At 42.7% G+C, this 16,589-nt stretch overlaps 1 protein-coding gene across 1 annotated transcript in view; it reads left to right on the plus strand.

The window, feature by feature from the left end:
* Nucleotides 1-16,589, plus strand: part of UNC80 (unc-80 subunit of NALCN channel complex) — a 2,761,828-nt gene that overhangs the window by 2,130,596 nt on the left and 614,643 nt on the right. Inside the window, exon 51 of the mRNA XM_078680564.1 lies at nt 9,544-9,667. Within this exon, the coding sequence (XP_078536690.1) occupies nt 9,544-9,667 (124 nt within the window). The remainder of the gene's footprint in view (nt 1-9,543; nt 9,668-16,589) is intronic.

The following is a 16,589-nucleotide window of genomic DNA, read 5'->3' on the forward strand; positions in this document are numbered from 1 at the left end:
TCATTACAGTATTCAGTATGAGGTATAGCAAAGGCCTCCACTTCACTAGATATTGTCAACTAATAGGATGGCTTTTATTTTTATTTTGTAAATGCCCCTTGAAGTTAAGCAGTGAGACTACCAGGTGTTTGGGCTGGAAAGGGAGAGGTTCAGTTCAGTTTTAAGTCTAAGGACTTTTCTAAATGGCTTTGTACTCCAAAGCCCAGTCCTGCTTTTTCAGACTAATGTAAGGTCTGTAACCTCATGGTTGGTGATGAGTAAAAAAATTAACGAGTTTGAAAGTTGGTGTATGTGTGGTTCAGCTCGCGACCAAGTGATATCTACTGTCAGGAAAGCCAGCTTGCCCATGCATTATATCTAAAATTGAACACATTATGAAGGTAACTTTTGCAAATTATTATTTCACATGCCGTTTTTTTCGCTTGTATAATGCTGAACATCTTGTGATTCTGGGCAAATCACTTAATCTCCCCGTGCCTAACAAAAATGAATTTGTCCTCATGTAATGCAACTGGTGCTATGTAAAGCGCTCTGATACCCGATTCGGGTCAAGTTTGCGCTATATAAAACTCTATAAAATAAAATAAATAAATAAAAGTAGCTGGAGCTGTGTTCATCTGTTTGAATCCTCCTCTTGCTTCAAGTCTATCAGTTATGCCATAGATCACCAGTTTCAGTGCATTCCTTTGTTGAGGCTCTTAATTTGTTTAAGTTGGCACTGACTAGCTGAACTTGCAGTGCTTGTTGCATGATCATCTAATCCACACACTCAAGCCAGTGGATATTATCTTTGGGTCCATCATGATGATTCTTTAGCAGAATGGCAGACAAAGCCGCAAAACAAAGTTATTTTGTATTTGCCCCGTTTGTGACCAGAGGAACATTATTCTGGAGGATCGCTACTCAGTATGTATACTGTCAGTTTTGTTTGGGGAGTTTTATATAGCGTGAACTAGACCCGAGACATCAGGTATCAGAGTGCTTAACATGAGCACCAGTTTCGTTACAGATGAACACATTCATTAGGTCTCGCCTACGCAGCAGGCATGCGCTGCTTAGGCAAAAGACCAATCACTTCGGCTTTTCAGCCAAAATCGGGCACGCCTTCCATTGCCTTCAATGGCAACTCGTGCACGTTTGGCGATTCCCTTGTGGTAGCGAGCAGCTGGCGCCATATGTTATCAATTATCGCGCCTTGCTGCTCGCTCCCGCATGGGAATCGCGTAGGCCCCCTCCGCTCTCCCCTCACTGCCCCGCGCACTTGTGCTTGTTTTTAAACAGTCGCTGCATTCTTCGCGGTGATGTCTGTGCGTGTGGAAAGTTTTCTGGTGGAGATTTTTTAGCGTGTTTAATATTTTATAGTCCACAGAACACTTCCACAGGCTCGGCGTAAATCACGGCTTCGCTTCTCGCTAACATGTGATTTGCAGAAATGGCATTAAAATAGGCCAGGAGGCCATTTTACGTAACAGTGGGTACTTTGGTGTCCGCGATCCCATGCCAGCTGTCAGTAGCTGATTGAAATGGCTGGCAAAAAAAAACGACATCAAAAGGAGAGATTATGTATGTTCTGCCTGCAGAGCTCCCCACTGCCTCCCTACGCAAACCAGAGAGTATGACCTGGTCGTAAATACCTGCTCTAACTCTGGGATGTGCCTTTTACAGACAACCCTAACCTGCTTGCATGTCTATGTCACCTGCGGTCTTTTAGGAACAACTTGTTTCATATATAGCGCTTCATATGAGACCTGCTCTTTCTGTGAGCTGTTACTGTTGCTCGATCTAATGGTATTCGATTTCCCAACCTCAAAAACATGGAAGGTTGGTTCGACCTTTTGCCTGGATTCAAACTCGGCAGATCACGTGGGTCAGTGGCGACTGTGCAAATTACAGAGGCCTTTCTGCTGGCTGGTGATCTTTGCTGAACTGCAGGTAAGACCCCACCTGTCCGCCGGTCCTGGGACTGACAGACTGGTCGCCCCTTCAGGTTAGGATCACTTATCTCCAGACCATAAGCCTGAATATTGCTTTTTGTAGCAGGGTACCTAATTATGGCTGAAAAGCGTAATGTAGTTAAGCAAATCCGTCATTATAACCCCAAACCTTGTTGAGAGGCCAAAAAAGGCAATGTCTAAATCCTGCCTCTGAAGTCCCAGGAATATGTCATCAGCTATAAAAACTAACCGTTGGTTTTGAATGAAGTCCTTTTTTCATTCTACCACTCTGGCAGTCAATGTATGGGCATTGACCCCCATTTCATTTTGGTGATATTCGGAGCTTCTGGCTAACTTCATTTTTACTGAAATTCTGTTATCAAAAGCCGAAATCTACATTTTGGTTTGATTCCCATCATATAATTCTGTCACCCATCCTGCAAAAGTACTGATTAAGAAATTTGTACACTGAACCCCTATGGATCTCCCAGTCATCTTGTGTATCCGGAAGTCACACTTACATGTGACTAGGGATGGAGTTAGGACACCAGAATGAAAGGGGCACAGGGCCATAGCGCAAAATGGTGCGGCCTCCCTGCAGAATGTTTAGTGGCCCGAGACTGACATAGGCACCGGGGTGAAAGGTGGGGCCCCCTGCGCCATGCCCCTGAAGGAGATGTGCTTGAGGATTCAGTCCCAGCTCAGTCACCTCAAAGTATTTGTGTCACACTGACAGCCCCCAAACATTATTCACGACAGTCTGTAAATGTTGGACACACATTTTTTAAAAGTTTGTTTTCATCTAAAAGATGATTTCAAACACTTGCTGCGGTTAAAGTGTAATGGTTTTCTAAGGTTTTGCTTTGTAAATGTAAGTGGAGGAAGCAAACTATGTAAGATAGAAAAACCTTAAAACGTGGGAGGTAGAAGGAACAGGAAGGGGGTTACATATTTACCAAAGATTCCAGCTTCAGAAAGGCTGGATCCTTGACGCCAACTACTAAAAGAAAACAAACAGACCCATTAGAAAGCAGGAAAGGACAAATGCGGAAGCAAGGAAAATAAGCACTGGCATAGCCAATAGGTCTCGTCTTTGGGACCTTATTAGTATTTAGTTATGCAGCATAATATTCTTGGCGCAACAACATCAACTGTTGCATGGCTAACACTTATATGGTCCCAAAGGCGAAACCTATTGGCTATGCCAATGCTTGTTTTTGTTAGGCACGGGGAGATTAAGTGATTTGCCCAGAAACACAGGATGTTGAGCGTGATTGCCGAGACTCAAACCCGGTTTCCCAGGTCCGAGGTCGACCGCTCTAGCCGAAAGTCTACATCCTCTCCCCTGGCCAGGATGGTTATTTACTTTGCAAAGAGTGGTGGATGTGTAGGAAAGATGTTATGATTAAAACAGCCTACAATGTGTTTGTAACACCGCTGTCTTATAAATCTTCCAAACACTGCACCCCAGGGCAGACCATTGGGCTATATCTTCAGTCTTTATGTCTTATATTTCTTTGGTGACTTCTTCACCTTCAGGTGTGACCTATCTTCAGTGGACATCCTAACTTCATCTTTCTATTTTCCTCCTAACACATAAAGAGGGATTCTTCATTGTTAAAGAAAAAGGCATTGCAAGCATTAAGCATGTTATCCTTGCTGAAAAGGTCAATGCATGCAAGAGCACTGCTGTCCTTCTCAAAGATCTTAATTATATCCTGACTGTAGAAGATTCCTGTGGGTGGTACTGACTCCTGCTTCAGTTTTTAAAATGTGCTGCAAGCTACCAGCCTTCTTTGCTGTTGATGCCCTGCTGTAGAGAAGAGTGATATGCAGAAAAGACAGTAAATAAATAGCACCCTTTTGATCATGTTGTAAGCATTCTAAAGGTGTTTATTACCTAAAGACAAACTTTAGCCAGTCATCTATTCTCATACTAGGTCTGAGGCCCTCTCCACCATCGCAGTTGTGAAATATTTGTCTTGTAATTCAAGTGAACATCAATGACGAGATCTCGGACCCTTTCCTAATAGTTTCACATAAATTACTTGAACTTTGCCCACAGTTTCACTTTACTAGTCACTGACCACAGTTCAAAATATACAGTTCCCTCAAATAATGTATCTGTTAATCCTCCAAAATACTCTTGTCCCATGAACTTTTGAATCCTGTTGGCCTGCGCAACACCCATTGCTCTCCCTGGAAATTACTCTATTTTAGCCTCCACTAGCTTAATAGATTCCACAATACTGTGTGCTTTTTGAGCTCCTTGTAGATTAAGTTGATGTAATTTAACATTGATTTGTTCTCTTAGTGAATTCTTCCTCGTCTTTTATCTGGCTTCTCTTTGGACAATCTGATGACTTGGAGGCCGTGTGTTAAAACATTGTCAGCCCCTGCACCTCTTTTATAGTGCTGTTGGAATATAGTTACTGCTGGGAAACCAAGACCTGTTTCTGGTACCAACCAACTGCCTGCATCTGTTTGTCCACCAGTGAAATCATCTGAACTCCATCTGAATACTCATTGGCCAGGCTTTTGCAGCACCTGTTTTGTCTCCGGTCAAATGGGCTAGTCTAAGAGGTTAGTCTACTTATAATTTCCTCATTTTACAGGCTATATGTGTGCTGCTGACACCTGAGTAGGTCTCTAATTACTATCAGCATAAGCATTATGCCTCCCAGAACACAGCTGCACTTGCATCTGCTTCACCATTCTCTGTCACTGTCTGACTTTGGCCCCATCACTCCCTTAAGATGCCATGGCTCAATGGAGACCACACTTGTCAATTGCAGACAGGAGTATGCAACGGAAAATCACTGTTAGCATCTTTAATACAGAGCTCCTCAGTCACAGCTGATGTAGATAGCAAATGAGGAGCATCATTCATTCCCATTCATGGTGGTTGATGGACAAGGTTATTAAAGACAATGAGTACAGCATGGATAATGGGCACTTCAGTACCCCATTCCTCCAGTAGCCACATCTGCAATACTGATTAGTGTGTTCTTACCAGCACAAAGCCACCATGTCTGAGACAGGATCCTATATTTCCTCCAATAATGGTAGGCCATTACGACAGACAAATGGGTTCTCCAAATTGTCCATCAGAGCTATAACCTTCCTTTCCTTTCTACCCCGCCGCACCTTACACCACCTTCTGGGCAACTGATGGTGGACCAGCTGTACATTGTGCAGCAGGAAATGCAGGCTCTTTTGGCTAAAGGTGCCGTAGAGACGGATACTAGCCTCTAAAGTAGGAATTCAATGTTTCTTCTGCTACTTCCTTGTGTTAAAGGAGAACGGAGTCCTATATCCTATTTGTATCTATGCCCTCTCAACGCCTTCATGCTGAAGGATGAATTCAAGAAGCTCATGCTAGCCCAGGTCTGCTTGTACTGGACCCTGGAGATTGGATAGTGGCGTTGGTCCTGTTCAAGGCGTGTTTTACCATCCCTGTCCTGTAGGCCCATATGCGTTACTTGCTGTTCACAGTAGATTATGAGCATTTTCAGTTTGTTGTACTCCCTTTTAGTCTCACTGGCGTTCATCAAAGTGATGGCAGTGGTAGCAGCACACCTTCAGAGGTCAGGGGTTCCTGTCTTCCTGTACCTCAATGACTGGCTGTGAAAGGCAGGTTCGCCCCAGGTAGTTGTCAATCACCTCCAGACTACGGCAAATCTGTCATCGTTGGGGTTCACTATGAATGTGCTGAACTCATACCTGACTTCTTCAGAGACGCTCCCCTTCATAAGAGCCATTCTGTATTTGGTTCGGTTTCATGCCTTTCCCTCTAAATGGATAGCCCAGGACATTTATGCTATGATTCCAATCATTTATCCTCTCTCCTCGATTTCAGTGAGTTAGTCTCTGAGGCTGCTAGGATTGATGACCTTCTTTATCCTGCTGGTAAAGCACGCCAGATGGTATATGCGGGCTCTGCAGTGGGATATGAAGTCTTAGGTTGCCCAATTCCAAGCAGACCACTCCAACCACATCCAGATTTCAGAGGCGACTTCAAAAGATTTGCAGTGTTGTCTAATGGACCATGATTGGGTCAGCAGCAGACCCTTCATCCTACCCTACTCAGAGCTGACAGCGGTGAAAGGACTGCCAACTGGGGGAGGTGGTGATTAGAGGACTCTGGTCTCTGATGAAGTTCAGGCTCCATATCAACCTTCTGGAGCCGAGTTCCATCTGCTTGGCATTGAAAGCCTTCCTTCCGTCCATCAAGGGGATGCTGGTACAACTGCATCTGATAAAGACTTCTAGCTGCTGATTCATTACCTGAGTATATCCTGATAAACTGATGAGATGGAACACAGGTGTAGAAGGAGCTACACATGCACTCAGGACCCAAAATTGCTTACTATTTTGTAGTGCAAAAGGCTATTTAGTCACAACTATTGCCTTATGGACACCACTTTTGTCAGATTAAGGTTGATTTAAGATTAGGGATAACATCTGGAAGATTTTTTAGCAGTACCCCTGAGTGCCAATAGGTGGGGCGTCATTCGGCTCTGTGTCGGCAACATCACTGTCGTCTGCTCTGCAAGGGACTTGCGCAGTACCTATATAGGTGCCACCTTGGCATACTGATGTCAATTTTGTCCTTTCTTGTGGAAAAACAAACTGATCCAGTCTGACCTATTCTCAGTCAATTTTTTGATGTTTTTTTGTGAGTCAGCTGTCGACACTTTGCAAATCATGAATGGCAGTTGCACCCAAAGGTGATGCAAGGTCTCTTTCACAACTAGGAAGAATCTTGGCTCAATCTCTTCACCATTAGAGAGAACCCGCAAGGTCAGCCGTTCTGCATGTTGGAGTTTTCAAGGAGTCTCTCGAGCTGAGCCGCGCTCCGCCAAGGGTGGAACACAGGAGTCGTGTATGCCTAGGACTCGGATGTTAGCTAGAGTCCTCCCAAAAGTAGGACATTTTAATCCCATCTTTTGTCAAGAATAATACATTTTTCAATCCCTGTTACTTCTGGTAAAAGCTAGGCTGCAGTTTTCCTCGATAACTGTTCAATTTACAACTCTGATGACTTACAGAAAAGGTCCAAATAAAGCATCTTTTTTAAAAACTGTAGGTAAACTTTCATAAAAGACTTCAATAAACGATTAAAGAAAATCTATCCAGCAATAAGAACACACTTACTTTCTTGAGAGCTTATTTAGCGCTATTCATATTAATTGACTCTCCTTTTAGACCCATCCAGAATGCTTCATTGCAGCATCTATCTTGGAAAAGTCATATTGCGATCACTTCTGCTTCCAGAATCAATGAGCAAACGAGATCTCGGCTGTTGAACATTATCCTTTAATAATATGCTGGGTAGCAGCATTGGCTACAACTCAAAACTTCTTTAAGTGTTCCAAGTTGGATGTGGGCTGGCATTTAATGCACATTGTTTCCTACGTACAAAGTTATCTTTTCAGCACCTCTCTTGTTGCTTCCAAATGTTTTATCAGAATTTGATAAAAATCCTGAAATTGTCCTCAATACTTTTTCTGAATGATTTTCTGAAAAATAAAGGACTCTTCACAGCCTGAATATGATATCATTTATCTTGTATTTTGGTCTAAGCCAGACCTATTTAGCATAGAACTCTACATCCTTTGGAAAGCATGTCTCTGAGACTTCTATTGCGTGTTGAGTTAACTGTTGTATTCTGGAGTGGTACGGGTTTAAAAGTTAAGTCTCAACTGGAACCATGCAAATATTACGGGTTCTTGTTTTATGTTCTTCTGGAGGTAATAAGTAGCTTGGCAAAGTTTGCTGCTTCACAGAAATTCTGCAGATATTACCTGTAGGACATAGGTTCCTGCATGGACAGCACGTTCGGTCAAGCAATCATTAATAATATTAGTGGCTTATCGTTTCCTTATTTCTCACTTAGAAAAGGAGCAAAACCTATACATTTATTAGCCCACAATAGTTTACAATCTTCCCATAAGTCTGAAGTAAAGGAGGACTAGACTTAGTAGTTAGAACAAGTTACTTGACACAGTTACCCTTACTCAATTTCAAGTCTCTTTTTCTTCAGACATCACACCCATTAACCCTGCTCGTTCTTCTTGTGAAACAGCTACTTTCATCTGAATGGAAAGAAATTAAACAGAGGTATTGGGAAACTGATGAGATGGAACCCAGGTGCAGAAGGAGCGCTACACATACACCCAGGACCCAAAATTGCGTATCTTTTGTAGTGCAAAAGGTTCTTTAATCACAACTATTGCCTTATGGACACCACATTTGTCAGATTAAGGTTGATTTAGGATTAGGGATAAAATAGTAATACTGAGTAGCTTGTGGTGATACAAAATATGATCCACTATAAAGATTTGTAACACTTTTTAAAATCTGTACTGTTCATTATGTATCACCATCACAGTATCAACTAAATAGCTCTATTAGATTTTTCTAGTAAGACACATTAAATAAAATGAATGTAGCATAACTTGCAGTGGGCAGCCATGGGGTTACTTCAATCTCTAATAAATGTGAGTAGCGTTTGCTCTTGATTTGAAGGTAATATTAAGGCAACAGTGGTCCCTTACAAGCATTAATACTCAAACAATGAATATAGACAAAGTCGTTACTATATTTGTAAATGACATACTCAGCCGGGCAGAGGTCTCAATGTTTACTTTTCAAACAATGTAACACATAATTCACAAGCAATATACAAGACAGGGCACAAGCCTGTACCCAGCTTATCACATAGAGAGCATCAGGGAAGGGAAACAGATAACAGGAAACAAAACAAAAGGGCTTATAGGCAAGAGCTTTAGCGTTCTGTAAACTTGTTAATTGCACAGTTTTGATAATGACACAAGAACAATATTGACACCTTTACACTTTTTAAAGAGCATATAAGTATAATATCCACGGGCTGCTCAATCGTGGGTGCCGGTAGGGGGTTGATTTGAAGGTGTCACTGCGGGAAACTTTAAAATGTTTAAAGGGAAATAGAGGACAATAGATAATTTGCCTCAATCAGGGTGCAGCGCTTACCTCATTCCTGTGGTCTTGCGTCCCACTGTAGTTGGGTTAGCTGAGGATAATGCTTCAGTCTGTCCAGACATTCATGGGCAAAGGCTAATAGATCTCTTCCTCTTGATTTGGACACAGTTCATTTGCAAAGCACTGGCAGAACCTTACAGGCTGAGTCGTTTTCAAATTATTGCATACCCATTTCAGATAGATCTATACTGGCAAATAGATTATCAGGGTTTATTGAATGTGCTTCTACTTCCTTTCCTGAGCAGACAGTGGAAGCTGTTGATTTCTAATACTCCATCCCTTTCGGATACGGAAAACTGACTTGTAATATGTTGATATTAGTCAACATACATATTACGTTGTTTGTGCATATTCACCCATGGTGATAGGTTTTATTTCAAGACTCACTATGTTGTATTAGTGGTATGGAGAGCATTGACTGGAGTAGGATAAATGTTTGTTTATATTGTTTTTGGTTGCCCTTTAGATAGGAGGAATACCTTGATCAATGTCTTTCTCTCTGTACTTATTTTTCAATACTTACGTGTCATCCTGCTAATAAAGGACGTTACCAAAGCTAACAATGCCCCCCATTGTATTGCAGGCGACAGGTTGAGTGGGAGCCTGCAAGCAGTTTGATTGAAGGGGTTTGTTTGACACTGCAGAGGCAACCAATCATATCCTTCCTGCCTCATCTTAGGTCACTGATCAATGTCTGTGTAAATCTGGTAAGTACCTGTGTTGTCTGTTTATCAAAGTATTGATGTCATAGACTACCTTCAGCTGTTCAAAATCTGTTGCTGACTCGTTGGACTTGCGATAGACATTCAAGACACCCTAGCCGACTGTCACACTCAGTGATGCTCAATGATGTCAGAGAGATGTCAGTGATGTCATTTGACATGTCATCAGTGAAGTCATCAGTGATGTCACTGACCATGTCATGAGTGATGTAATATGTGACGTCATCAGCAGGGAATTGTGGGGGCGCGGGTTATAGTTTGCTCTACTAACCATAACGGCTGAATTTCTCTGCTTTTGTACGAGTGAAATCTCCAACTAACTGTAACGTCCCTGAAACCTGTGATTTTTTCAGTGAATTTCTAAGGTTTTTTAAATGCTAATTTCTAGATATAACGTCCCTCAAACCTATGTTTTTTTCAGTGAATATATATATATATATATATAGATATTACCTACTGGCGGTCGCCAGTAGGTATATATAGTTAGGATTTTTTCTCTATGGGTTTTTTGAAAATTCTATGTCTAATAACTTTGGCGTTTGTGGACGGAATTGGCTGAAATTTTCAGGAAAATGGCACATTTTGTTTCTGAGCAGCCCTTGAAAATTTGGGGGGGGTTCGTCCAGTGGGGGCCGAGAAAAAAGGGGGGTCCCAAAACGTGTTTTTAACATTGAGTTTTCCATAGGGCGGTTGGCCTCACTTTTAGCCCGAACGGCTGAATGGATTTGCACGAAACTTGACAAAATTGTAGGGACTGGTAGCCCGATGTGCCTTTTGTAGGTCTCAATATATGTGCTCCAGTGGATTTTGAGAAATTAACGTTTAAAAAAAGATATATATCTGTAACAGCGGACCGGGCAGCGTCCCAGGACGCGTACTTTTCGCGCAACGGAGCTTTGTGAAGCGAAGCTGATTGGTTCTCCGGCGTCTGTCAACATTCCAAACAGTCCGTAGCGGCCGCCATCTTGTCTCTCGGTAGGATCGAGAGACAAGAGGAGGCGAAAGCGAAGGGGCAAATGACCATAAGGGGGAATAGTAGATCCTCGCTGACCCCCTAGGTTTGATGTGGAGGTTTTAAAAGGGCCCCGCGGGGCAAAAAAAAATAATAATAATAATAATCGAACGGCTGAATGGATTTGCACGAAACTTGGTAAAATATTAGGGACTGGTAGCCCGATGTGCCTTTGCTAGGTCTCAATATATGTGCTCCAGTGGATTTTGAGAAATTAACGTTCAAAAAAAGATATATATCTGTAACAGCGCTCCGCTTCGCGTACTTTTCGCGTTACGGAGCTTTGCGAAGCTGATTGGTTCTCCGGCGTCTGTCAACATTCCAAACAGTCCGTAGCGGCCGCCATCTTGTCTCTCGGTAGGATTGAGAGACAAGAGGAGGCCAAAGCGAAGGGGGAAATGACCATAAGGGGGCATAGTAGATCCTTCCTGACCTCTTAGGTTTGATGTACCATTTTGCCAAGTTTGGTGTAATTCCGTTCAGCCATTCAGGCTGTAGACGTATGTAAATGTCCTATGGAAAATTGCATGGGGAAAACACATTTGAAAGTGTTGAAATTTAGAACCAATTAAAATGTTACTTTGGTTTTGTATTTGTGTGTGATGAAAGTTAATTGGTTATGTATATATGTCAAATGAGAGGAAACCACAGCCATTTTGTGATACTACTGTCTGAGGTACATTTGTGAGGAATTTTTGGTGGTGAATTTCTGGTGTTTGATTTACACAGTACTAACACTTCTGCTACTTTTAAAAAGGTGAGTTGTTAATTTGTAAGGGGAACTATGTTGTACACTTGAAGATAATTTGAAAAATGTTTTCTGTTATTTATTTGCAGTCCTTCTGTTATACTAAATACTTGATGAAGTTAGTTTTATATTATGTATTACTAAAAACGATAAATGAAAGTGATTATTTTTTTCTGCAATTTACAGCAAGCAATTTCAAAATAAAATGGCTCACAATGAAGAGACCGTGGCAATTTCTTTTGAATTGTCCACTACATTGATTGAAATTGAGAGCACCAATAATGAAATATTGTCACAAGGAGGACATGACTTGTATGATTCCATTAGATTGATTGAAATGGACAGCACCAAGAATGAAATATTGTCACAAGGAGATGACTTGAATGATTCCACTACATTGATTGAAATTGAGAGCACCAATAATGAAATATTGTCACAAGGAGGAGATGGCTTGTATGATTCCATTAGATTGATTGAAATGGACAGCACCAATAATGAAATATTGTCACAAGGAGGAGATGACTTGAATGATTCCACTACATTGATTGAAATTGAGAGCACCAATAATGAAATATTGTCACGAGGAGATGACTTGAATGATTCCACTACATTGATTGAAATGGACAGCACCAATAATGAAATATTGTCAGAAGGAGGAGATGACTTGAATGATTTTTTTGATCAATCTCTTGATGGCGAATTTATCGAGTGTTTGGAGACCATAGAGTTACAAGAATCATCATTGCAGACTTTTAATGAGGAGATTCCAGATGAGATGATTGAAGAGGAAATTACTGATGAGGACATGTTACTAGTTGTTTCAAATTTAGAAAATTCTGAAGAATAAATTTATATTTAGAAATCAAAAATTGTTTGAGACATTATTTATTTTTATTTTTAATTTATGAGGTTGTAGCGAAGTGATTGTAGTATAAAATGAGACTTATAGTATAGAGTGCAACATTTTTATGTTACATGGTAAGTTTACTCATATTTACTTCCCTTCTGCCACTATATTATCTCCAATGTGTATTTGACATGTCTTCTTCATCTCCGGCCTCCTTTCTCTCACTGTGTGTCTCCGATGCATCTTATCGCTGGTATTTTGTGTAATTACAGAAGAGAGTAAAATAAAATAGTTCGGAACGTGAAAAGGGGGCAAAGTAGAGTACTCCTCACCCCCTAGGCCTTTTTAGGCGGTCCCAAAAGGATCAGTTTCTGCTTTCCTGAGAGATTATGGTATGAGTTCCATATACCACAATAACTTGCATTACAACATGCAAGATATCTATCTCCTATTACCAACTTTTGGAGATATTCGCGCTAAGCGCGAATATCTCCAAAAAGTAACACCTGCCCTGAGCAGTTCTTAGCCATGTTATCCAATGGGAGGTGGATAACATGGCTAAGAGTATTAGCTCGGTAATGCATGAATATCGCTGAGTTTTTAGCGATATTCATGCATTGCGGCCGTTTATTATCGCATTTGCGATAAACCTTGATAATAGTAAGGTTTATCTTCGATAATTTCTGACGATGCTTAGTGGTAAAAAATTGGTTGGTAAGCATCGTTAGCGATAAATATCGCTTAACTTTGGTAATATGCCCCAACGTCTGTTAACGTTCGATTCGAAGGAAATGAGGAAGTGTTGAAAAACATTGTCTGCGCCATCTTGCCTTTTTTGAAATGCCACACTTTTGTCGTGCACGGCAGCCATTTTAGATGTCTTGACCAGACCCACTCTCTGCACGCTGTCGATTCGTAGCATGGCTCCTCACCCTCGCAAGCATCTTCCCCAGGCACTGGTCACCCCCGCTCTCTGTCTTATGCATGGGCAATAAACCTCCCCCCATCTGCGCTGCTCTTCCCTGAGAATCACACTGTGCCCGCCCGACACCTCCCTTTCGCCCTATTCACTACCGCACCCTGTGACACTCCTCTTCCTCTGTGTCCGATTGTCCAGGCTATCAGCTAGCCCTGCAGATGTAGTTTATGGCCCCAGCTGTAAAGAATCACCCCTCTTCAAAGGAGTTATAGTAGATCAAGGCCCACACCCGATGAGATCCGTCACACCACACGTGTTCCTACTATCTGAAAACTATCCTGTATTGTGATTGGGGAGGGGACCGAGCCTGAAGCGGAAGATTCCAGGAATGACTCTTTGTACATCAAAGTTTTTACAATTATGTGTCACATAAAAAATATATAGCACTCCAACAAAGTAGTAGGAATATAAAACTTTAATAACATATAAATATATACAACAAAACAAAAACAGTAAAAACATTTAAACAACGAAGAGACCGTGGCAATTTCTTTTGAATTATCCAATAGATTTATTGAAATTGACAGCACCAATAATGAAATATTCTTGTCAGTAGCGGTCTGTTGTGCGAATAGTTCCAAGGCAGCAGAACGCGCTGAAATCTGGATGTCACGAAGGTGATGTCTAGCAAGTTGCCGCCCAGCAAATAACGGCGTGGGGCGCCGCGGGGGTGAGTGAGTCCAGTAGGCACCACAGCTATTCTTACCGGCATTGCAGAATTACTGCTGGGGACAATGCCTGTGCTGGAGCAGGGTCACAGCAGAAACAAAAAGGATTCTGTTGAAGATGTTGTTGGTTTTCAATTTGAAAACAGTTCTGGTGTCAACTGCTATGCTAATGTAGTGGTTAATGTTTTGTTTTCTCTAGAAAATGTAAAAGAGGGGGAGGCAGTCCAAAGTTCCGTTAAAAGGGCAAAGGAAAGGATCGGTGGTTTGAACTATCAGTCAAAAAGGGGAGGGGGTGCAACAATTTTTCCTACCGGGTCACACTGTGCTTTCACCGGAAGTGAGGTCTGCAGGATTCTAGTAATTCAAAGTGAGGCTGGCGCCGACGTCCCGCGGATACAGTTTCGTCACTCCACGGGTGATCATGGCAGTCATTCCCCATCGGGGGTCGGAGACTCCCGCGGCTCCTCTAGAATCTTCAAGGTCGTGGAGGACTACGGTGGTGGAGTCAACCAGTGACCGGGCCATTTCTTTATGCTGGGCCCGCTCTTGCCAGGTCGACCGCCATTTTGAGAGTTCGGTAGCTACTGGCGATCGCGGGGTCAAATGAGCGGACGGGCTCCACCCTGCCGGGCGAGACGTTGCAGCATGGCCACAGTGGAAGAACTCTTTTCCGGGCGCCTGGACCGCTGAGGGTGCAGCTGGGAAGCCTCCACTGGGGAGGCGGGAGAGGCCTGTTCGCACCGTCTCTCCCTCCCAGTGCACCCCACGGCGTCTCGCTTGAGATTTGTTATGGCCGGACCAGGCGATGAGGACGAGGGGGGGGGGTCGGAGGCATGTGCAAGACATCCCCCCCCAGGGTTGTTGCAGCAATTATACAAGAAAGAAGAAGTGTCCCGTCCGTCTTCGGGCCGGGCTTCCGGTAGATGTCGGCCGGACGCCCCTGGCTCTGGCCCCATGAACGGGTTTCTTGGTTTATCGGCTGCAGCCGGATTCCGTCGGCCTCGGCCCCCCGACCGTTGGTGGCCGGACCGGAAGAGCATGTGGCGGGACTACCTGCAACTCTCAAGGGCCACCGCGGCCGGACTGGGAGAGAGAGGGGAGGGTCGAGGAGACATTCCCCCCCCCTGCAACTGTTCAGCGTTGTAAAGGCAATCCCCTGGCCGGGTCCCGTTGGTCTCGGCCTCTCCTCCGGCTACACCCTACGTTAGGATCTCCTGGCCGAGGCGTGGCAGCAGGACCTGCCTTATATGGGCTGCTCCCGGCTGGGCGTAGCCGGAACCCTGCCCCACCTTGGAAGTTTCCAGAGTGGGGGCGGATGTTCTACTGACTTGCATTTTCCCTAGTCTATCGATTTTTTTGGCGTGGCAGGCGGTGGGACAGCGAGGGGTGATTTGGTTTCTCTTACTGTTTTTCTGGTCTCTCACCACTGGCATATTTTAACGTTTTCTTGTTTCTAGGACATTAATAGGTTTTATCATTACGTTATGTTATCGTTTCTTTGTTCGTTGTTTAATAAAAGTTCATGTTCATCAGTGGCCTACTGATTTTCGTTTTCCTATTCTTTTCTTTCCAGGTTGTTTCATGCTAAAGTTTCTGTTAACAGGATACAGTGATCACTTCGTTATTATTGCATATGTCCTTTTCACTAGGGGTGCTCTCTGGTCGGGCCAGATGACGTATGTCTAGTAAATGGTCCGGGTGAAACAGGTGCATCAATCAGTGGGGAGTAGATAGGCATGACAGATTACAACGGGGGAGAAAGGTCCGCATTACGTACCCTTTCACTACTTGCAAAGATTTTCCTACGTTTATTTGCAAACAGGGAATACCTCCAAAAAGAACTAATTCCCAAACAGTCAATGTTCGGACAATCAATCAATCAATGAGGAATGAAATAGGTACGACGTGTTAAAGGCTTGCGTTACCTACCCTTCACTATCTGCAAAGGGAGAGAGAATATTCCTATTCTTCCTCGTTTGCAGGTAGAGAAGATCCTTAAGAGAATTAACATCGAACAATTCAATGCTCGATTGAAACAATCAACAAGGGGTACTGTGAACACAAATGAACGCCGCTTATGTACATACGCATTGCTATTTTCAACAGGTTGTTCCTAATGTTTCTATTTTAGCGAGGTCAAAAAGAGATCCCATTAGTGGCCTACTGATTTTGCTCGATTCCTTTTGTTTTTTTACACGATTTTTCGCTATCTGCAAAGACTAAACAGAGTATTGCGACTCTGTGCTTGTTTGTAAATAGAGAATGAACCAAAGAGAACAATCAATCAAATGGAGAGAGAAGCAGGCACGACGGATTACAAAGGGGGCAAAGGGCTGCGTTAACTACCCTTCACTATCTGCAAAGAGAGAGTACTCCTAATAGAAATGAGGGGTGGGGGGCAGCATTCAAAGCAGATCAGTGTGCATAAACACGAAAATGTTTTTACTTACCACGTACTTGACATTCGACAGCTTATGATATTTGCTATTAAAAAACCATTGAAATTCACTGAAAAAACCATAGGTTATAGACCATATATAGTTAGGAATTAGCATTTACAAAACCTTGAAAATTCACTGAAAAAACCATAGGTTATAGACCATATATAGTTAGGAATTAGCATTTAAAAAACCTTATTTTACTCACACAAAAC

Source organism: Lissotriton helveticus, chromosome 3_1 (genome assembly GCF_964261635.1).
Source record: "Lissotriton helveticus chromosome 3_1, aLisHel1.1, whole genome shotgun sequence".
Lineage (NCBI taxonomy): Eukaryota > Metazoa > Chordata > Amphibia > Caudata > Salamandridae > Lissotriton > Lissotriton helveticus.